The sequence below is a fragment of the Eptesicus fuscus genome, chromosome 13 (genome assembly GCF_027574615.1).
Source record: "Eptesicus fuscus isolate TK198812 chromosome 13, DD_ASM_mEF_20220401, whole genome shotgun sequence".
Lineage (NCBI taxonomy): Eukaryota > Metazoa > Chordata > Mammalia > Chiroptera > Vespertilionidae > Eptesicus > Eptesicus fuscus.
The window spans coordinates 12791056-12813783 of record NC_072485.1 but is presented as its reverse complement, the minus strand read 5'-3'; the positions used below and the strand labels follow the sequence as shown (position 1 = coordinate 12813783).

The 22728-nt window shown below is 45.3% G+C and overlaps 1 protein-coding gene across 1 annotated transcript in view; it reads right to left on the bottom strand.

The window, feature by feature from the left end:
- CUL5 (cullin 5) overlaps positions 1-22728 on the bottom strand; it is a 108617-nt gene that overhangs the window by 64738 nt on the left and 21151 nt on the right. The window contains exon 2 of the mRNA XM_008156075.3: positions 4729-4838. Within this exon, the coding sequence (XP_008154297.2) occupies positions 4729-4838 (110 nt within the window). The remainder of the gene's footprint in view (positions 1-4728; positions 4839-22728) is intronic.

Below are 22728 nucleotides of genomic sequence, written 5' to 3'. Positions count from 1 at the left end.
TGAAATCAATAAAATATATTTTAAAAAAAAATATTAAACACGTCAGATTTAGAGATAAGCAAGTTCTGTTATTATTATGGTTAAATAGGCTAAAATTTGGAAAGCTAGGTCTTGCAATTTTGGTGACAGCATGATAAGACATTCAGGAATCCTAAGAGGACAACATATTGAACAACCTTGGGTTACTCCAAGGAGATCAAAGATTCTTAAAAACAGTATATTAAAGCCACTAGCTGTAGCAAGTACAAAGTTATTGACTATTTCTGCTTAGAAGTATACATTCAACAAGGAACAGCATCACACTATGCTCCTGTTCCCAGTCAAGAGTGCACAGAAAAGCAGCATCATTCTAGATGGTAAAGTATATTATCAACACAAATTAGCAAAAATAAAACAAAAAGAAGCCCTACCACATTCAACCTATTCATAAAATAGTTTAATCAAATAATTTAAGAAAAATACATGTATATATGAATGCTACGAAGTTTTAAAAGGTCTCTGCTATTTCTTATTAAATGGTAATTTAATAAAAGGCAGAATCATGGATATAAGTTAATATGCAACAAGTTCTATATTATTTAGGGAAATTAGATTATTTTCTTATGTAATAAAGAGAAAAATGAGCACAACAGCTTAATGTATACAGTAATTGATATAGCATTTCACTAGTGCACACACACAAATTATAGCAGGTGTGAGACAGCCATCCTTAGGAAGACATGGTTGCAAAGTTGACCCTTGGCTTGCATCTGGGAACTTGGATTTTGGGAATGTCCTTACCATTTCCTGTAAAGACTGGCTCACTGTACCTATACTGTTTATGTAAAAATCTGATTTATGTTAAACACCTGCTTTTCACTTAAGAGTCTATAACTTTGGTTCATGTCAGGCAGAGGCTGCCTATGTGACTGGCCCCAGGTAAAACCCTGGGCACTGAGTCTTTAATGAGCTTCCATGGTAGACAGGATTTCACATGTGTTGTAATAATTAGTTGCTGAAAGAATCAGGTCTATCCTGTGTGACTTCACTCGGAGAAGATGCTTGGTTCGCCTGAACTTTACCACATGCATCTTGTTGGCATTTTGTTTTGTAGCCTTTATTGTAATAAAGTACAGCCAGGAATACAATTATATGCTGAGTCCTATGAGTCTTCCTAGCATTCTTTGAACCCGGACCGGGGTGGTCTTGAGAATGCTGACATGTTGGTGTCAGAAGTGGGATTCACTAGAACTGACTCATTGAAACATAGTGAAAGCATTGTTTGGGAAAAGCAAGGATGAAATGGTAGGATGACAAACCTTTCCTGGTTGGGTGGCTATGAACAGCAGCTGATTGGTATCTGCTGTGAGAGGGAAGAGCTATCTATGAAATTTAAAAATAACCCCAGGCAAGTTGGCTCACTTAATTTCCTGGCTGCTTTTGGCCATGTTGATTCAAGTCAGAAGAGAAGCAGCACAGCCTGGATGATGCATTTGGTTTTTGTTCTCACCTCCAAGTAGGAGAAAAATACCTAAAAGTTCCTACAGGTAAGCTTTTGGTGGACCACAAAGGTTAAACTTTTGTGTTGCTCTCTTCTAAGCATGAGGAAATAATAGTTAAATTAGATCCCAGGGCTGGGGAAGGGTTTAGAGAAACCAAGGGAGAAGAAACCACTCCAACTGTTTCTTCAGCCTAACTTGCTGCTGCAACAACCCCTCCATACGCTTCCATTTCAGTCAGGATCTCCCAGCAACTATGTTAATGTTATAAAAGCTGACTTTTACTCCCGGAATCTGAGTAAATTTGTAATGAAAAAAGGGGAAGTTTAAAAAGATGACTTTGTATTTTATGACTATTGAATATGGATGTATGATAAAGATATAAAATATTATATGTTTGTACTCTCATAAATGCTACAGGGATCATATCAATCAGAAAAAGTTGTAAAATAAAAAGTTAGCAATACACACCCTCCCTGTTTTTTACTGCTGGTGAGAGGATTGGAATTTAAAGTGTTTAAGTATTGGAAAGTATAAGTCTCTGTAATGAATGATATTTACTGTTATTTTTACCTATTGGTGTCTCTGAGAAAAGGGAGACAACATGAAAACAAAGAAAATCTCCAGATAGCAATACACTTTGGGAGTTTCAAAACACAGTTGTTAGTTGCTACTGAGCTCTTTTGAAATCAGATGTCTGACACTTAGAGGCTGATGATCTTCAAGCCTGATATGCATATTTTTGAGTGGATCAATTTGGAATCTAAGACTGACAAGAATAAAATAGGCTTAGAAAAGTCTTGTCACTGGGGCTTGGAACATGACTGTCTGTTCTATCATATATTGTCTTTGCTAATGCTGAAGAAGAGTCATTGGCTTTTTTGCAATTCTGAATTCACAAATCCTAATTGCCTGGATCTGAACCTAAGCTGAAACCTGATAATGTCTGGTGTTGGGCTGTTTAAACTTCAACACAAGTGTACTGAACTAAAGCAGGCATATGCTCAATGAACTCGTCTTTGGCTTGATTGCTGAAGATTTAAGACACACTTCTGTGGAGCCGTAAGCTGAAAACATCATGTACTTTGGTTGGACCATCAGAATCACTTGCAATGCCCACAGGAAAGGGCTTATTCTCTGATGGACCATCTGAAATCAAGCTGCCTGGTTTTATCTAAGTATATTCCTAACTTGTGGTTACTGACAAAAGCTCTAGCTGGCAGAGGGCACTGTACTCGCTCCTTCCAGCCTGGACACTCTCTCCATTGCTCTTAGGGATCTCTCACTACTATTGACTTGTGTTCAGCTTTCTGGATTAGCTGCAGTTTTCAACAATATTTAATAACCTGACTCTATTTCTCTTACTTTTACCTCACCCCTCCTTGTGCACACATCTTAGTTAGGCAACTTGGTTAATAAACAGTTATCTTCAGAGGAACTAACCTTTTCCAGGCTGCTCATGAAATTATCAGGACAAAAGAGGTGGGAGGTGATGTTAATCTATTTTGAAAGTTTTTGAAAATTCGGGATTTCATCCAGACCAATCCCTAAATATGATATATCTTTCTAGTTAGGCTGTACAAAAATGCCTTTCTATACAAATGTTTTTGTTCCTCTTGCAGGTCTGGATAATTGGGGAAAATGAATAATTTTCATTAACGCATTGGACATACTGATTTTATAAGGGAGAGAAAACAAAACTCAGCATCAGGGGAGGAGGACATTAATGATTTTTGTTTTTCAGAACTATTCTTGAAAGCTTTCACCTCTTCCTGGGAAAAACAAAACAAAAAAACCACACACACAGAAATAAACAAAAACAAAAACAAAAAACTCCTGGTGTTGACTTTCCATGCTGCTGTGAATGCTTTGAATTCAAGCTGACTGCCGAGTTTCCAATCACACCTAACAGTGCTCTGAGACAGTAGGGAGCAGCCTCAATTCTGACATTTTCCACATAGACCAACTCTAAACGTAACCCACACTAGTGAGGCAAATGAACTGGTGTCATAGATAAATGAAACTGTTTGGAATTAATTGCTTTCAGGCAGTCCAAGCCTGAAAATCAAGGCCTGAACTGAATTAACTGGACTGGATTAGGAACTCTAGAGTGCAAGGCCTCCTGGGAGGAGGGCACACTAGGGGGCCTTCTTAACCTATACTCTACCTGACTTTTTTTTTTTTACTGACTAATGCATGTCTTGCTTGAGGTGCCCTAACAATTGTAAACTATTTGTTTCCAAGGGTACCATGTACACCCTCTAAGACTGTACTCCTTTATTTGTGTACCCTATCATGACACTGCTTGAACCCTGGAAGTGTTCAGGTCCTCTTCAATTTATAGGCCAAAGTTGTACTTTGCCTGAATTGATACTTCATGCCATGTAAAAAGATCCATACAGAAAGTCACCCACTTTTCTAAGATAAACCTCATGGTTAATGGGATTTATTTTAACTAACTAAATCCAGGGCCTCTAAAAGATGTAACTGAGATCAATTCTATAGGTTGGTCTTGCCTTGCTGTGTGAAGTCCTACTGATAATAGTTTTGCTGTAAAGACATTTGGCCAAAGGCCAGGAGTTAACACAGCAGACAGGAGACTGTATTCCTTAGAAAGGCCTGCTTGGCCTGGGCTGGAATCTGAGAACCTGAATGGTCAACAGTTCCCTACACTGACAAAACTTTCCTGAAATGATAAGAATGGCTAACTGTGTCTAATAATCTATTTGTGTAAATAGTATGGTTTATACTGAACACCTGCTCTCTTTTTCTGAAGGTCTGAATTTTTGGTACATGACAGGCAGAAGCTGCCTATGTGACCAGCCTCCAATAAAAACTCTGGGCACAGAGTCTCCAATGAGCTTCCCTGGAAGACAACACATCACATACGTTGTCAATCTTGTTGCTGGGCAAGTTAAGTGTGCCCCATGTGACTCTACTGGGCGAATACTCTTGGCAGTTTGTGTGTCTTTCCTCAGACTTCACCCCATGTGCCTTTTCCCCCTTGCTGATTTTGCTTTGTATCCTTTTGCTGTAATAAATCATAGCTGTGAGTATAACCTCATGTTCAGTCCTGAGTCTTTGCAAGTCACTGAAACTAGGGGTGGTCTTGAGGACCCCCCCAACATAAATAGTAATACTTTTAAATAAGTAAATAGATCAAGAGAGTAAACATTTCACTTGAATATAGAAATACACCACCAAAACTTCCTTTATGTTAGCAAAAAGTTAGAATTAATGAATTACTTACGAAAACAGATCAAACCACTGCTGTTTTGTAACAGACTCTTGGCGTAAAAGCTTCAAAACAATTGGACGCATAAAATCCCATTTGTCTTCAAATTGAAGAGAACCTTTATTCTTTGATAAAAAGAAAAGGATAAATAATAGTTTAATTTAAATGCAGTTAAATCAAAAGTGTTTATTTTTATTTTTTAAAAGATAGCAAGAGACTCCCCCCCCCCCCCAAGTTTGCAGGGGCCTGAACCCTCACCCCTGCTGAAGGAGATCTCCTGCCCCCATGGCTGCTCAGCTTCACATGCCCAGCTCAAATAGGGACCCAGGTAACAGAGACTTGGCCGACAGCAGATGCCCTCTCAATGCAACAAGACTTGATGGAGATGTCTTGCACCCATGATCCAGGGAACTGGGGTCTATGATATCTAAATCCAGCCTAGCACCAGGAATGCTCAGGGCCTACTCAAGAAGGCAAATAATCCTCTCCACTAATAATTATAGGGTAAAACAAGATGGTTTTTAGAGTATTAAATTTGACAGTAAAATAGTAGTCAAGTTTTCAGACTAATTTAAATTGGCCAATCAAAATAAGCAAATACTCTAGAAAAATCAATTGTACTGGACAAAAAAGCTGTTCCTAAAGTGTTAACTAAAATGTTTATTGGTAGTTCATCTCATGGTAAAATTGCATAACATATAATGAACCTAAAGCAGTCACATTTTAGTGCAAAAAAGTAAAATTTAAAAGCTATCAAGATTTCAGCATAACATTTCCAAAAGCCTCCCAATATTTAAACCAAAAAAGGGGGGGATAGTAGAAAAATATCATGTAAGGAAAAATATCCTGTAAATAAATTACATCTAGAAAATTTTTACTTTAGAAAATTAACTTTCATTTGTAATGCTAACAGCAAGACACCCAGGTAAAACATACATGGTGTCAAAACAAGCCAAAGGAAAATCGTTCAGACAAAAAAATGAAAAAGGATTGCAAGTCAAATTTATAGAAAATATTCCTTTATTAACTTTTGGTCGAGAATATGTTTGTATATTTTCAGAAAACAACCCCGAGACCATGTGGATTCCTGCAACAGAGAGGAATTGACAGGAGTGCTCCAGCCATGAAGTCAGAAGAGAAACAGTCCAGAGATGGAAGACGCTGACCATGCCTTGCCATACTAGGAGTCAGCAGATGTGCGTCACTGCAGATTGCCCAGGACCAAACCAGAGAGGGTCGGACCTGCATTACCACCATTTGTCCACCACCCAGAACTGAAATATCATTGCTGTTATGAACACATAAAACAACTGTTGGACATAGAAATCGGGACTCAAAAGAACTGTTGGCCCAGAAAGAAACTCACTATAGACTGATTCATTTGCCTCTCAGCATAACCATTATTGCTTGTCTCATTTTCGGTTCCTATAAGTGTATTCCTAGTATCACATGAGCTCACTCTTCTAGGGGAAAAGATGAACAACATAGACTGAAGAACAAGAACAGCATTGATCAGACTGTCAGACCTCAGAGGGAAGGTAGGGGAGGGTGGGGACAAGGGAGATAGATCAACCAAAGGACTTGTGTGCTTGCATATGAGCCTAACCAGTGATCATGGACAACAGGGGGAGGGGGGCATGCATGTGGGGGGGTTTGGGAAGGGAATGGGGAGGGGGGGGTTGATGACAAATATGTGATACCTTAATCAATAAAGTAATTAAAAAAAAAGATAGCAAGAGAAATTTAAAAGAATCAGTTTTCCATAATGGAATCCCTAAAAATTTAATCTGGTATCAAGAAATCACAGGAAGACAACCATAAAAAAAAAAAAATCAATTGTACAAAATTGTATAGTGAAGAATTTGGTCTTGTCCAAAGTGAAGATCTACCCTTTGCCCTTGGCTTCTAGTCTGGGCCCTTGTAGTGTTATGTCATTATTTGCCTGGGACCTTGGTTCATACTGAGTATTCTAACAATGTGATTTAGGGAGGGAACTAACCAAACCCACACAGTCTTTGGGTGGGGACTGGCCAATCTGGAAACAATTAACAATGCAAATTAGGGTGGAGGCTTTGGTTCAACCAACCTAGAGATTGAGATTACCCATGTGAGCAATCAATCATGCCCTCATGTATGTTGCTGGTGTCAGAAATGAGGGTGGTCATGTGTGCAAAGAATATGGCCTCAAATTTTATAGTTGCCCTAAACTCCTCACAAAATGTACATTTAAAATCTCAATAAACTCTGAAAACTGAGAAGAAAAAACCCCACACAAGAAGATATTCCATTTCATTTTATAATGCTAAAAAAATACTGATACCAAACTGGTGCGAAGAGAGGAAATGAAAACTCTAGACCAATCTAACATAGAGAACATAGATGCAAAAATCTTAAATAGTAAATTAAACAAGTGGTGTTTCAATAGAATGATACCTCATAATTATGCACAATTTATCCCAGGAATGTGAAAATGGCTCAATATTAGAAAAAAAAATCAATTCATTACATTACTAAAAAGAGAGACCCCATAAGTTAAATATAGCCATGTGACTTGCTTTTGCACATAAATTTAAATAAAAATCATTAATTTTCTAACATACCACTATCACACACACCTAAGAAACTCATTATTGCTTTCACTATACAACTTATTGAGGGCGTTGCTCACTTGTATCAGATAAGATTGATTCACTGACTGCATGGAATCTGCAAATTCCCTGAAACTATAACCCAGAAGCAGTTTTTATTTATTTTTTAAATATATTTTATTGATTTCACAGAGGAAGGGAGAGGGAGAAAGAGATAGAAACAGCAATGATGAGAGAGAATCATCGATCGGCTGCCTCCTGCACACCCCCACACAGGGGATCGAGCCCGCAACCCAGGCATGTGCCCTGACCAGTAATCGAACCGTGACCCCCTGGTTCATAGGTCGATGCTCAATCACTGAGCCACGCTGGCTGGGCCAGAAGCAGTTTTTAAACATATGGTCTGACAAGAACCTACACCAGAATCACCTAGGATGGTGATTACACATACAGATTTCTAAAACCTAACTCAGACCTGCTGGATCAGAATCTCTCTTTTTTTTCTTAAAAACATATTTTCATTGACTTCAGATAGGAAAGGAGAGGGAAGATAGAAACATCGATGATGAGAGAGAATCATTGATTGGCTGCCCCTGCATGCCCTGCACTGGAAACTGAGCCCGTAATTTGGGCATGTGCCCTCACCAGGAATAACACCGTGATCTCCTGGTTCATAGGTTGGCACTTAACCACTGAGCAACGCCAGCCGGGCTGGATCAGAATCTCTTGAGGTGAGATTAGAATTTGCATGTATAACAAATTCATGATAAAAGTATACAAAAATGTTAAGAGGGTTTATGACTCAAAAAAGGTTAGAAACCACTAGTATTAAACTGTGAAAGCAAGTGATCCTTCTTACACCTACAAATACAGTTGATTCTAAAACTTACTGTACTGTCTCACCCAAGGTATGTACTTAAAATTTTTATTTTTATTTTATAGAAAGGGGGGTGAGAGGGGGGGAAAAGAGGGGAGAGGGAGAGAGAAAAGAAGGAGAGAAACATTAATGTGATTAGAGAAACATTGATTGGTTGCCTCCCGTATGCATCCAACTGGGGATCAAGCCCACAACCTAGGCATGTGCCCTGACCAAGTATTGAGCTGTAACCTTTTGATGTATGGGATGACGCTCCAACAACTGAGCCACCGGCCAGGGCACAAATCTTCTTGACTATGACATGGAGAATCGTAATTTCCTCTTAATAAAAGGATATTTTATAATGTCAATTAAGTCTATTTCCATAAGTCATTTTGGCAATTTATAAAATAAAATGTAGTATAAATCCTTCAATTAAAATTAAAAAGGTACAAAGGACTAGAATAAACAGGTATTTGAGATAAATTAAATACTGGTTAGGCTCTGAGATCTATCAGCTATGACAAAATAACAGGAAATACATTTTGGTGCTCCTGTTTGATGAAACATACAGGATTAACTACAGAAACACTTTCACCTAATAATCAATTAAAGAAGGAATTTAATAATTAAATGTTTTCTATTAAGTTTTTATAATAGATTACAAAAATGATACTCAGTTCTTTGACCTATTCTATTTAACTCCAGGGCATATCATTAAGTCATAACTAAGCAGCAGGACACCAAACCTACTATCTACGAAACACAATACCTTATTTCGTGAAGGGACCTTCAAATTATGAATGATGATTTGTTTCCAATGGTTGACTGAAGGCTGCCTCATCTCTATTAATGTGCTACAAAGTATTTTCTGCTTTAATTCTTTCATTATTATTCAGAACTCACCAATTGCTACTAAGTCTAGGATTATCTCACCCACTGGCTCTTTTTCATCAAAAGGATTTCAACACTTGCCATAGCCTTCTATTCTTCACTCCTTATGACACAACTTATTCCTTCACAGGCACTCTTCTCACACAGATGGGCTATGGGGAAGCCATGGGAGCTGGCCATGGGAGACATGTGGGGGAGTATTGCAGGCAGAGGAAGCGGCCCTTGCAAAGACCCTAATCCCAACATGGAAGGATGTTAGCTGTACTCAGGGTAGAGCAAAGCAAGGACAGAGGAAAGCACAGATGAGGTCAGAAAAACAACAAAGGTTGGATCCTGCAGGGCCTTGAAGGCCATTATAAAGACTTTGGCTTCAATGTAAGTGAAATGGGGAACCATCAAAAAATTTTGAGCCCTAGCCGGTTTGGCTCAGTGGATAGTGTCTGCCAGGTTCAATTTCCATCAAGGGCATGTACCTTGGTTGCAGGCTCCTCCCTGGCCCAGGCCCTGGTCGAGGCACATGCAGAAGGCAACCAATTGATGTGTTTCTCTCACATCGATATTTCTCTCTGTCTTTCCCTCTCTCTCAAAATCAATGGAAAAATATCCTCAGGTGAGGATTAAAAGAAAAAAAAGGAACAAAACAGAGAACACAAAAATAGATCCAAAGAAATATATACAACTCATTAAAAAAACAAAATAATTTTTTTTTGAGCGCTGGCTGGTGTGTCTCAGTTGGTTGGAGCATTATCCGGTGCATCAAAAGATGGGGGGTTCACCCTAACCGGTTTGGCTCAGTGGATAGAGCGTCGGCCTACGAACTGAGCGGTCCCAGGTTGGATTCCGGTCAAGGGCATGTACCTTGGTTTCAGGCACATCCCCAGTAGGGAGTGTGCAGGAGGCAGCTGATCGATGTTTCTAACTCTCTATCCTTCTCCCCTCCTCTCTATAAAAAAATCAATAAAATATAAATATAGTAAAAAAAAGATGGCGGGTTCGATCTGCGGTCGGGGTTTGTGTGTGAGGCAACCGATAGATGTTTCTCAGTCACAGTGTTGTTTCCCTCCCTCTTCCTCTCGCTCTGCCCCTCACTGCTCCCTCTTTCTCTACAATAAATGAAAAACATATCCTTGGATGAGGATTAAAAAATAAAAAAACAAAAGTTGTTCAACATCACTAATCATTAGAGAAATGCAAATCAAAACCACAATGAGATACCATAGATAAATAGCTACCATAGATAAATCAACAAACAAGTGCTGGTGAGGTTGTGGAGAAAAGGGAACCCCGGTGCACTTTTGGCAGTGCAACCACTATGGAAAACGTTGAGGAGGTTCCTCAAAAAGTTAAAAATGGAACTGCCTTATGACAGTGATTGCACTTCTGGGACTATCCCTGAAGAAACCCAAAACACTAGTTTGAAAGAGTATATGCATTGCAGCATTATATACAAGAGCCAAGAAGATATGGAAGCAGCTCAAGTGCCCACCAGTAGAAGAGTGGATAAAAAAGCTGTGGTACATTTACACAATGGATACTACTCAGCTGTAAAAAAGAATGAAGCTTTATCTTTTGCAACATAGATGGATCTAGAGCAAGCATGTCAAACTCGCGGGCCACGGGCCGCATGCCTCATTTATTTGGCCTTGTAGCCTTTGAGTTTCACATGCTTGCTCTAGAGGGTATTATGCTAAGTGATGTAAGTCAGACAAAGAAGGACAAATACTACATGATTTCACTTACATGTGGAATCTAATGAACAAAATAAATAAAACAGACTCATAGATACAGAGAAGAGACTGACAGTTGTCAGAAGGGAGGGGATTGAGAGCTGAGTAGAAAAGGTGAAGGGATGACGCAGTACAAATTGGTAGTTACAGAACAGTTACAGAGATGTAGATTTCAGCATAGGGATTATAGTCAATAGTGTCATGATAACTATGTATGGGGCCAGGTGGGTACTTGAAGCAGCAGGGGGACTACTCTGTAAAGTACATAATTTTCTAACCACTTTGCTGTACATCTGAAACTAATACAGAATAATACTGAATATAAACTGTAATTCAAAAAAATAAATTAAAAAATTTTAAATGACATACACACAAAGAGTATGGCATTCTGGAAACCAAGTGAATGAAAGCATATCAAGAAAGAGGGGGTGGGAGAGAAACCAAGATGGCGGCATAGGTGAAACACCTAACCTGCAGCCGGGCACAACAATTTCAAAGGCACAACTAGAGGTCAGAACGGACATCGTCCAGAACCACAGGAGAGCTGGCGGACTGAAATGCCCACAGCTGGGGGGAAGGAGAAGGCCACGGGGACAATCGGGGGAGCCGTAAAAGCCTGAGGTATGGAGAAACTGGTGGAGACACGAGCACGCGCGCCTGCGGGGAGGATGGAGCCGGAGAGGAAGGGGCGGCTGACGGCCTGGCCGGCGTTCACTGGCAGGAAGGAGATAAAGGCTCCGGAGTGCGCTAAGCGCCGGCTCCGACTGCACTGAGCACCAGTTCCGGGCGAAACCCTGGGAAGCCAGGCGCAGGCTGGGGGAATGAATCTGGGCTGTGGGGCGCAGGCACAGAGGAGCGGGGGAAGGCAGAGCTCCAGAGGCGCTCACGGGAAGGGGCGCAAAGGACGGACTGTTGCCTGCGCCACTGAACTGCCCTAGCGGGAAAGAGACATACGCTCAGGACCGTGCTGAACCCCTGTTCCGACTGCACTGAGCGCCAGTTCCGGGCGAAACCCTGGGAAGCCAGGCGCAGGCTGGGGGAATGAATCTGGGCTGTGGGGCGCAGGCACAGAGGAGCGGGGGAAGGCAGAGCTCCAGAGGCGCGCATGGGAAGGGGCGCAAAGGACGGACTGTTGCCTGCGCCACTGAACTGCCCTAGCGGGAAAGAGACATAAGCTCAGGACCGTGCTGAACCCCAGTTCCGACTGCACTGAACCCCAGTTCCGGGCGAAACCCTGGGAAGCCAGGCGCACGCTGGGGGAATGAATTTGGGCTGTGGTGGCGGAGGCACAGAGAAGCGGCGGCTCCAGACGCGCGCACTGGAAGGTGCGCAGAGGACGGACTTTTGCCTGCGCCACTGGGTGGCCCTGCTGGGAAGGAGACAGGGACGCCAGACTGCGCTGAGACCCAGTTCCAACTGCACTGAAACCCAGTTCCAGGCGAGAATCTGGGAGTCCAGATTCATTAGGGGAGGGACTGGACTGTTTGGCAGTGGGCGAAACTCCAGGGCACGTTTCTCTCAGAGGTGTTTGCAAGGAATACAGAGGGACACAGACACAGGAGCCTCATAGGGCGGGGCTGACAGGAAGCCAAGGTTGTAGGCTCCACCCTGTAGCTCCGCCCCAGCCAAGCTGAGCAGAAGCTTTTTCCTGCTGAGTGCCTCAGGTAGTGGCTGACCCACACTGCATTGGAGACCCAGAAACGAGGGCATCTAGTGGTTGGTGGGAGATGACACCAGATTTCAATCACTTGCATAAGGAAGGCATTCTAGAGGCAGACTCAGTGAGCGCCAAGGCATTGCTGCATCAAGACCCGGCCCACAAACATGTCTCCTGCACAGCAACTCTTCCTATATGGACAAAGAGGGTCCTCACGGCCAATTGACCTGGAGGACAATTCCTCCCAGTGACACCAACAACAATCAAGACTTAACTGTACAAAGGAGGACCAAGATGGAGACATAGGGCGGCAGCCTGATCGTTGCCTACCACAACAATATTGAGACTACGACGGGAGAGCAGAGCAGACACCAGCCAGAAAGACCGGGGGGCTGGCTGAGCAGATGCTCTACAACTAGAATAAAAGAGAGGGGTACGCAGGATGATGCTGATGCCGGTGACCCAAAGTCCACACTTTAAGAACTATGGCTCAGGCGACACAATGGTGGCCAGGAACATGCTCGGCGCAGTTCCCCCGGCGGTCTCCGGCTGAGGGGACGGCTCCACTCGCTGCCGAGCACGGACAGACGAGCCCCTGGGAGACATGGGGTGGGAGACTCCGTGCTTGCTGACCTCCGAGTCCTTCAAGAATCTCAATGCCCCGAAGTGGCCAGGTGCGCACGCTCAGCGACTGGCCACCGTTGCAGACCCAAGGGCCGACGCAGCGACACCGGACCAGCCCACCGCCGGGCACCGGGCACACCGGAGCCTTGCCGAGCCCGCCGCCCAACGAGTTCTGCGGCAGCCGCCCTGGAGCTCTGAGAAAATGACCGAAGGAATTGCTGAGAGGGAATTGACCAACAGGAATTGGGATCAAGAAGACGAAACCCCGCTGAGACCCGAGTCCAGGCGAGCCTGCGAGCCTCTGGGCTCAGATGTGGTCACACGCCTCTGGGTCTAGGTGAGGCCTCACGCCCCTGGGTTTGGGTGAGGCCACGCGCCCCTGGGTCCAGGTGAAGCTGGATTCCGGGTTCGGGTGAGGCCATGTGCCCCTGGGTCCGGGCGAATCTGAACCCTGGGTCCGGGTGAGGCCGTGGGCCCCTGGATCCGGGTAAGGCTGGGTCCCGAGTACGGGTGAGGCCGTGAGCCCCTGGATCTGGGTGAGACCACGCGACCAGGGGTCTGAGAGAGGTAACGCGCCCCTGGGTCCGGGTGGCTTCGTGCACCTAGGTCCAGGTGAGGCCACGTGCCCCTGGGTCTGAGAGAGGCCACGCACCCCTAGGTCCGGGCGAGACCATGTGTCCCTGGATCCGGGTGGGGCCTCGTGCACCTAGGCCCGGGTGGGGCCGCGTGCCCCTGGGTCTGGGGGAGGCCAGGCGTCCCTGGGTCCGGGTGAGACCGTGTGTCCCTGGATCCGGGTGAGGCCTCGTGCGCCTAGGCCCGGGTGAGGCCACGTGCCCCTGGGTCTGGGGGAGGCCAGGCGTCCCTGGGTCCGGGTGAGACCGTGTGTCCCTGGATCCGGGTGAGGCCTCGTGCGCCTAGGCCCGGGTGAGGCCACGTGCCCCTGGGTCTGGGGGAGGCCAGGCGTCCCTGGGTCCGGTGAGACCGTGTGTCCCTGGATCCGGGTGAGACCTCGTGCACCTAGGCCCGGGAGAGGCCACGTGCCCCTGGGTCTGGGGGAGGCCAAGCGTCCCTGGATCTGGGTGCGACCATGTGTCCCTGGATCCGGATGAGGCCTCGTGCACCTAGGCCCGGGTGAGCCCAAGTGGCCCTGGGTCTGGGAGAGGCCAAGCGTCCCTGGGTCCGGGTGAGACCATGTGTCCCTGGATCCGGGTGAGGCCTCGTGCACCTAGGCCCGGGTGAGCCCAAGTGGCCCTGGGTCTGGGAGAGGCCAAGCATCCCTGGGTCCGGGTGAGACCATGTGTCCCTGGATCCGGGTGAGGCCTCGTGCACCTAGGCCCGGGTGAGCCCAAGTGGCCCTGGGTCTGGGAGAGGCCAAGCATCCCTGGGTCCGGGTGAGACCATGTGTCCCTGGATCCGGGTGAGGCCACGTGCACCTAGGCCCGGGTGAGCCCAAGTGGCCCTGGGTCGGGGAGAGGCCAAGCGTCCCTGGGTCCGGGTGCGACCATGTGTCCCTGGATCCGGGTGAGGCCTTGTGCACCTAGGCCCGGGAGAGCCCAAGTGGCCCTGGGTCTGGGAGAGGCCAAGTATCCCTGGGTCCGGGTGAGACCATGTGTCCCTGGATCCGGGTGAGGCCGCGTGCACCTAGGCCCGGGTGAGCCCAAGTGGCCCTGGGTCTGGGAGAGGCCAAGCATCCCTGGGTCCGGGTGCGACCATGTGTCCCTGGATCCGGGTGAGGCCTTGTGCACCTAGGCCCGGGTGAGCCCAAGTGGCCCTGGGTCTGGGAGAGGCCAAGTATCCCTGGGTCAGGGTGAGACCATGTGTCCCTGGATCCGGGTGAGGCCGCGTGCACCTAGGCCCGGGTGAGCCCAAGTGGCCCTGGGTCTGGGAGAGGCCAAGCGTCCCTGGGTCCGGGTGCGACCATGTGTCCCTGGATCCGGGTGAGGCCTCGTGCACCTAGGCCCGGGTGAGCCCAAGTGGCCCTGGGTCTGAGAGAGGCCAAGCGTCCCTGGGTCCGGGTGAGACCATGTGTCCCTGGATCCGGGTGAGGCCTCGTGCACCTAGGCCCGGGTGAGCCCAAGTGGCCCTGGGTCTGGGAGAGGCCAAGCATCCCTGGGTCCGGGTGAGACCATGTGTCCCTGAATCCGGGTGAGGCCTCGTGCACCTAGGCCCGGGTGAGCCCAAGTGGCCCTGGGTCTGGGAGAGGCCAAGCATCCCTGGGTCCGGGTGAGACCATGTGTCCCTGGATCCGGGTGAGGCCTCGTGCACCTAGGCCCGGGTGAGCCCAAGTGGCCCTGGGTCTGGGAGAGGCCAAGCGTCCCTGGGTCCGGGTGCGACCATGTGTCCCTGGATCCGGATGAGGCCTCGTGCACCTAGGCCCGGGTGAGCCCAAGTGGCCCTGGGTCTGGGAGAGGCCAAGCGTCCCTGGGTCCGGGTGAGACCATGTGTCCCTGGATCCGGGTGAGGCCTCGTACACCTAGGCCCGGGTGAGCCCAAGTGGCCCTGGGTCTGGGAGAGGCCAAGCGTCCCTGGGTCCGGGTGCGACCATGTGTCCCTGGATCCGGATGAGGCCTCGTGCACCTAGGCCCGGGTGAGGCCACGTGCCCCTGGGTCTGGGAGAGGCCAAGCATCCCTGGGTCCGGGTGAGACCATGTGTCCCTGGATCCGGGTGAGGCCGCGTGCACCTAGGCCCGGGTGAGCCCAAGTGGCCCTGGGTCTGGGAGAGGCCAAGCGTCCCTGGGTCCGGGTGCGACCATGTGTCCCTGGATCCGGATGAGGCCTCGTGCACCTAGGCCCGGGTGAGCCCAAGTGGCCCTGGGTCTGGGAGAGGCCAAGCGTCCCTGGGTCCGGGTGAGACCATGTGTCCCTGGATCCGGGTGAGGCCTCGTATACCTAGGCCCGGGTGAGCCCAAGTGGCCCTGGGTCTGGGAGAGGCCAAGCGTCCCTGGGTCCTGGTGCGACCATGTGTCCCTGGATCCGGATGAGGCCTCGTGCACCTAGGCCCGGGTGAGGCCACGTGCCCCTGGGTCTGGGAGCGGCCAAGCGTCCCTGGGTACGGGTGAAGCCAGATCCTGGGTCCGGGTGAGGCTGTGCGCCCCTGGATCCATCCGGGTGAGGCTGGGTCCCAGGCCCGGGTGAGACCACGCGCCCCTTGGGTAGGGGTGAGGCCACGTGCCCCTTAGTCTGGGTGACGCCGTGCCCCTGGGTTCGGCCGAGACCAAACCAGAGGGAGTCGGACCTCCATTACCACCATTTGTCCACCATCCAGTGCTGAGGGGTCAGTGCTGACATGTACACATAAGGAACTACTGGACATTGAAATTGGGTCTCAAAAGAACTGTTGGTCCAGGGGGAAGCTCGCTACAGATTGATGCATTTGCCTGTCAGCATAACTATTATTGCTCGTCTCACATTCAGTTCTTATTAGTATATATCTAGTGACATATGATCTCGCTCATCTAGGGGAAATGATGAACAACATAGACTGAGGAACAAGAACAGAACCAGAAGCAAGGAGGCATCGATCGGACTATCGGGCCTCAGAGGGAGGATAGGGGAGGGTAGGGGGAGGGTGGGGGGAGGGGGAGAGTTCAACCAAAGGACCTGTATGCATGCATATAAGCCTATCCAACGGTTAAGTTCAACAGGGGATTGGGGCATGCGTGGGGAGAGGGGTGGGATGGGAATGGGGGGATGAGGACAAATATGTGACACCTTAATCAATAAAGAAATTTAAAAAAAAAAATAAAAAAAAAAATAAAAAAAAATAAAAAAATAAAAAAAAATAAAAAAATGAAAAAAAAAAAAAAAAAAAAAAAAAAAGAAAGAGGGGGTGATCAACCTTAGCAATGCTCTTTAGAGATTATGTACGATAACCCCTGAAATAGCAACATGAAAGTTACTGAGACTTTGTCAATAACAGTTTTTCTAGGGTGATATGAACAAAAGCCATATTGGAGTATAATTAAGAGAGATCTTACTAAATTCTCTCAAATAAGAAGCATGTGGCCTCAGTGAGCCCCATACCACCAGCTAAGTGGCTCCAGGCCTAGCATTAGCAGCAGCCAGCCTCGGTTCATAGCTTAGCCTTGTCTGAACCCCTCCAAGCCCAGCACAAGTAGCAGCTATCTGCAGATCACTTTATAGCTTATGCCAGGTGGCCCCAGGCAGAACACAGACCAGGGCTGACCTTGGTCTGCACCTCATGGGAGGCCCCAGAGCCAGTGCAATCAGTGGACAGCTTCAGACAATGTCAAAGAACCACCTAACCACCGCCACAAGTGTCATACTCAAGAAGTGGCCTCAGCAGGCACCCGAGTCCTGCCAGAGTAAGTCCTACTCCATGGGCTGGGCCCCTGCACAGCTGATTCTCCACAGTGGTCAGAAATCAGTGGTCACAGAAAGTCCTTGCAACTGATTGGCCTGGGTAAATCCCTCCCATTGATGTGCCAACAACAATCAAGGCTCAACCACAAGATGAGGGTGTACAGCCCACACAGGGGGGCGTACCTCAAGTTCCCAGCCTTGGTGATAGGGAAGGCTGTGCCACTGGACCCTACAGGACACCTACTACATTAGGCCACTCTACCAAGGCTGGAAGATGTAGCAGCTCTACTTAATACATAGAAGCAAACAGGGAGGCTGCCAAAATAAGGAGACAAAGAAACACATCCCAAATGAAAGAACAGAGCAAAACACCAGAAAAAGAACTAAACAAAAAGGAGACAAGAAATCTATATGCAAAGTTCAAAACATGGGTTATATGGATGCTCAATGAACTTAGTGAGAACCTCAACATCATACAAAAGAACCAGTCAGAAAAAAAGGATATACTAACTGAAATGTCTTACAAGGAATCAACAGTAGAATAGATGAAGCCAAGAATCAAATCAGTCGTTTGAAATATAAGGAAGTAAGAAATACCCAATCAGAACAGGAAAAAAAAAAAAATCCAAAAAAAAATGAGGCCAGTGTAAGTAGCCTCTGGGACAACTTCAAGCATACCAATATTCACATCATGGGAGTGCTGGAAGGAGAACAGAGAGAGCAATAAATTGAAAACCTATTTGAAAAAATAATGACAGAAAACTTCCCTAACTTGGTGAAGGAAATAGACATACAAGGCCAGGAAGCACAGAGAATCCCAAACAAGATAAACCCAAAGAGGCCCACACCAAGACACATAATTAAAATGCCAAAGGTTAAAGACAATGAGAATCAAAAGCAGCAAGAAAAAAGCAGTTAGTTATCTACAAGGGTGCTCCCATAAGAATGTCAGCTGATTTCTCAAGAGAAATGTTGTAGGCCATAAGTAAGTGGTAAGAAACATTCAAAATGATGAAAAGCAAGGACCTATAATCAAGATTACTCTACCCAGAAATGCTATCATTTAGACTTGAAGGACAGATAAACAACTTCCGTGACAAGAAAAATCTAAAGGAGTTAATCACCAACAAACCAGTATTACAGGAAATGTTAAAGGGTCTTCTTTAAGATGAAGATCAAGAATATGAACAATAGCCCCGGCCAGTGTAGCTCAGTTGGTTGGAGCGTCATTCTGTACACCAAAGGTGGTGGATTTGATTCCCAGTCAGGGCACATAACAAGGTTGTGGGTTCAATCCTCAGTTGGGGTACTTACAGGAGGCAACTGATCAATGCTTCTCTCTCTCCCTCCCTTCCTCTCTTTAAGATCAAATAAAAAAAGAGTATGAACAATAAAATGGCAATAAATGCATTATCTATCAACAATTGAATCTAAAAAACAAAATGTATAAACAAGCAAACAGAGTCATAGATACAGAAAACATTTTGACAGTTGCCAGATGAAAGGGAGTGGTAGGGATGGGTGAAAAAGGTGAAGGGATTAAGAAATACTAATTGGTTGTACAGAACAGTCATGTGGATGTAACGTACAGCCTAAGGAAAGTAGTCAATAACAATCTAGTAACTATGTATGGTGTCAAATGGGTGGGAGATTTATCATAATTATCACTTTTATTTTTTAAACAGAAGCCCAGTCGGCGTAGCTCAGTGGTTGAGCCTCAACCTATGAACCAGGAGGTCTCAGTTCAATTCCCAATCAGGGCACATGCTTTTGTTGCGGACTTAATCCCCAGAGGCAGCCAATCAATGATTCTCTCTCATCATGGATGTTTCTATCTCTCTCTCCGTTCCTATCTGAAATCAATAAAAATATATTTTAAGCCATAACTGGTTTGGCTCAGTGGATAGAGCATCAGCCTGCGGACTGAAGGGTCCCAGGTTCGATTCCAGTCAAGGGCATGTACCTTGGTTGTGGGCACAGCCCCAGTAGGGGGTGTGCAGGAGGCAGCTGATCGATGTTTCTCTCTCATTGATGTTTCTAACTCTCTATCCCTCTCCCTTCCTCTCTGTAAAAAATCAATAAAATATATTTTAAAATATATATATTTTTTAAAAAAGGAGAAAGGCACTAGAAAAAGTACAGATAATTTTAGCTTTAAAAGGGAGAACAGAAATGGCACAATAACTCGTATAATGAGAGGGAGTCAATTGCTTTTTAAGATGGCACACAGTCCAGCTAGTGTGGCTCAGAGGTTGAGCATCAACTTATGAACCCAGAGGGCATGGTTCTCTTCCTGGTCGAGGAATATGCCTGGTTTGTGGGCTCGATCCCTAGTGGAGGGCATGTAGGAGGCAGCTGTTCAATGATTCTCACTCAGTATTGATATTTCTATCTCTCTCTCCCTCATCCTCTCTCTCTGAAATTAATAAAAAATATATATTAAGTATATTTTTTAAAAATAAAAGCTTAAGAAAAAGGATGGAATACAATGTTTGTATATTGACAGGCATGCCCCAGGACATAATATTGATGAAGTAGGAGAAAAAGGAGAATTTGCCATAGAATTTAAATTGCCCTGGGGAAGCAGAAGGGAATGGAATCTAATGCATAGGTGGAGGAATTGGCTATATGCTAAGAGGGGAAGGCAAAGAATGCACCTGTAGACACTGGTGGGAAATAGATGCTGATTAGGAGGATAGATGAGGCACTGTGCTGAGAAGTTCATTTTTTATTGCTTTAGTTTCTCAGTGATGTGGAAATAAGAAAATTGCTTGGGAGATGGGGGAGGGGGTGCTGGAATCTTGGAGAACATATGTGAAATAGACATCTAGGAAAGAGGAAGAATAAATTACTATGGAAATATAGTGTGATAGGGCTCAATTATAGTTTGTGGTCATGAATTTAAAGTGAAAATAGTTTGACCGTGTCTTTTGCTTCTGCAACACAGGTCCTGGCACTGAAAGGTGAGAACATGGTTTTCCTCAGTGAAACAAGAGAGGAGCAAGGAATCAAAACTGTATTCATGGGAGTGACTATAATCATTGAACAGAGAATTTATGCTGGGTAAGAGGGAGAGAAGGAACATTAGGATAAGAGACAAGAGGAGACCACTGCTTCCAAACATGATGGAATAACAGGAACTAGCTTTCCCTACCTGCCTAAGCAATTACAAAGACAGTGCTTTCTGAGAAAAGGAAAACAGAGCCCTACAAATGCCCAAGCATACTTTTTATAGAGAGTTTCAGCACAAGCAGGGGGGATCAAAACAGCCTGGTGGTTCCACTAAGTTTAGAAGACAGATTTCAAAGTTTGGGAAGCCAAAGCTACAAAATTTTGTGGCACATGATTACCAGAAAAAAGGAAACTAGAGAGGGAGCTATGGAGATATGCAGAGGGGTGCCCTAGAGACTGAATATTAACCTAGACACTTGTGTGAGAAAATTATCAGAGACTGGATTAAGAACTATGAGAAAGGAGTGAACAGAATAATCCCCAGAGCCCACACAGGGCTAGGAAGAGTTTGTGTTCCCACCAGCCAGAGTTAAATGTTTGTGTGTGTGTGTGTGTGTGTGTGTGTATACAGAGAATTTATATATATATATATACACACACACACACACATACACACACACACACACATACACACATACATACACACACACACACACACACACACATATATAATTGATTTCAGAGAGAAAGGGAGGGAGAGATAGAAACATCAATGAGAGAGAATCATTGATCGGCTGCCTTCTGCACACCCCCCACTGGGGATTGAGCTCACAACCCAGGCATGTGCCCTGACTGGGAAATGAACTGTGACCTCCTGGTTCATAGGTCGATGTTCAACCACTGAGCCACGCCAGCCGGGCAGAGTTAAATGTTCCTTAACAAGCTAGGCATTGGGTAGAGTCCTCAAAAAGATATTGCATTTATAGTGGAGCCAAAGTAGCCCTACCCTGAATGTTGTTCTAAACCAGTGGTTCCCAATGTGGGGCACATGCCCCATGGGGGGGGGGGGGGGTGGAAGGGAGGGATTTGATTTTTAAGGAGGGCAATTCGAGAATGAGTTATCAACAGTGCATTTTTTTGCATTTCTTATAGTTCTAGGGGCCTTGTATACCATATATATATATATATATATATATATATGTATATGTATACATATACATATATATATATATAGTGACATTTATGCATTTCAGTTGTCTATTATGTTTTGAAACTTTATTTGCCATTTTTTCATATCACTTCATATTATTATTCTTAACAATTTCTTACTGATTTCTTCCTCAGGACTTCAACTGTCCTTTAGTTCTTTTATTTTTCTCTTTCATGGATTCCATGTTCTTTGGAAGCTTGTTTAGACCAACTTAATGGCCTTTTAGGCTTTCTCCATGTGAATAAGAGTTCACTTTTTTGTATAATAGTAAGAATTATATGTTATGGGGGGGAGGGGCATCAGGATTTTAGAGATGCTTAGGTGGGGCATGGCCAAAAAAAGGTTGGGAACCACTGTTCTAGATTCACCCTAACAAAACTTAAAAGCAAGCTTCAAAAGGATCAAGTTGATTCCAAGTAACTTTACTGTGTCACAGCCAAATCAAAATATTTAAAGGAAATTTTAAAAATCCAGTCACTCACCCTGGCCTGTGTGGCTCAGTTAGTTGGGCATGGTCTTGTGCACTAAAAGGTTACTGGTTCGATTCCTGGTCAGGGAACATGCCCAAGTTGCAGGCTCAATCCTCGGGGGGGGGGGGGGGGGGGGGGGGCAGGAGGCAGCCAATCAATGTGCTCTCATATCGCTGTTTCTCTCTCTCCCTTCCTCTACAATCAACAAACATATCCTCGGGTGAAAATTTAAAAAATAAATAAATAATACAGCTCTTAAAACTAACAATGTCTGGCATACAATAAAAATGAACAGGCAGGCAAAAAAGCAGAAAAATCTGAAAAAACCCATCAACATAAACTGACCCAGCAATGACATGGATAGTTTTAGTAGACAAAGACATTAAGCCAGCTATTATAAATATACTCCACACATTCAAGAAGATAGAGGAAAGCATGAACATCATAGAAACAAAATATAAATTAAAAAAAAAAAAGAATATCTGTGAGCTGTGGGACAACATCAAACGACCTAACCCACATATAACTGGAGTCTTGGGGTGGAGGGAATATTTGAAGAAATAAAAGCCAATTTTTCCTAATTTGATGAAAGCTAAAGCCCCAGAGATCTAAGACATTAAACAATAAACAGGTATAATCAATGAAAAGGAGGCCCTAGTAGAGTTAGATTACTGAAATAAGAGCTTTAGCGTGAGTTAGAAAGACAGGAGGAAG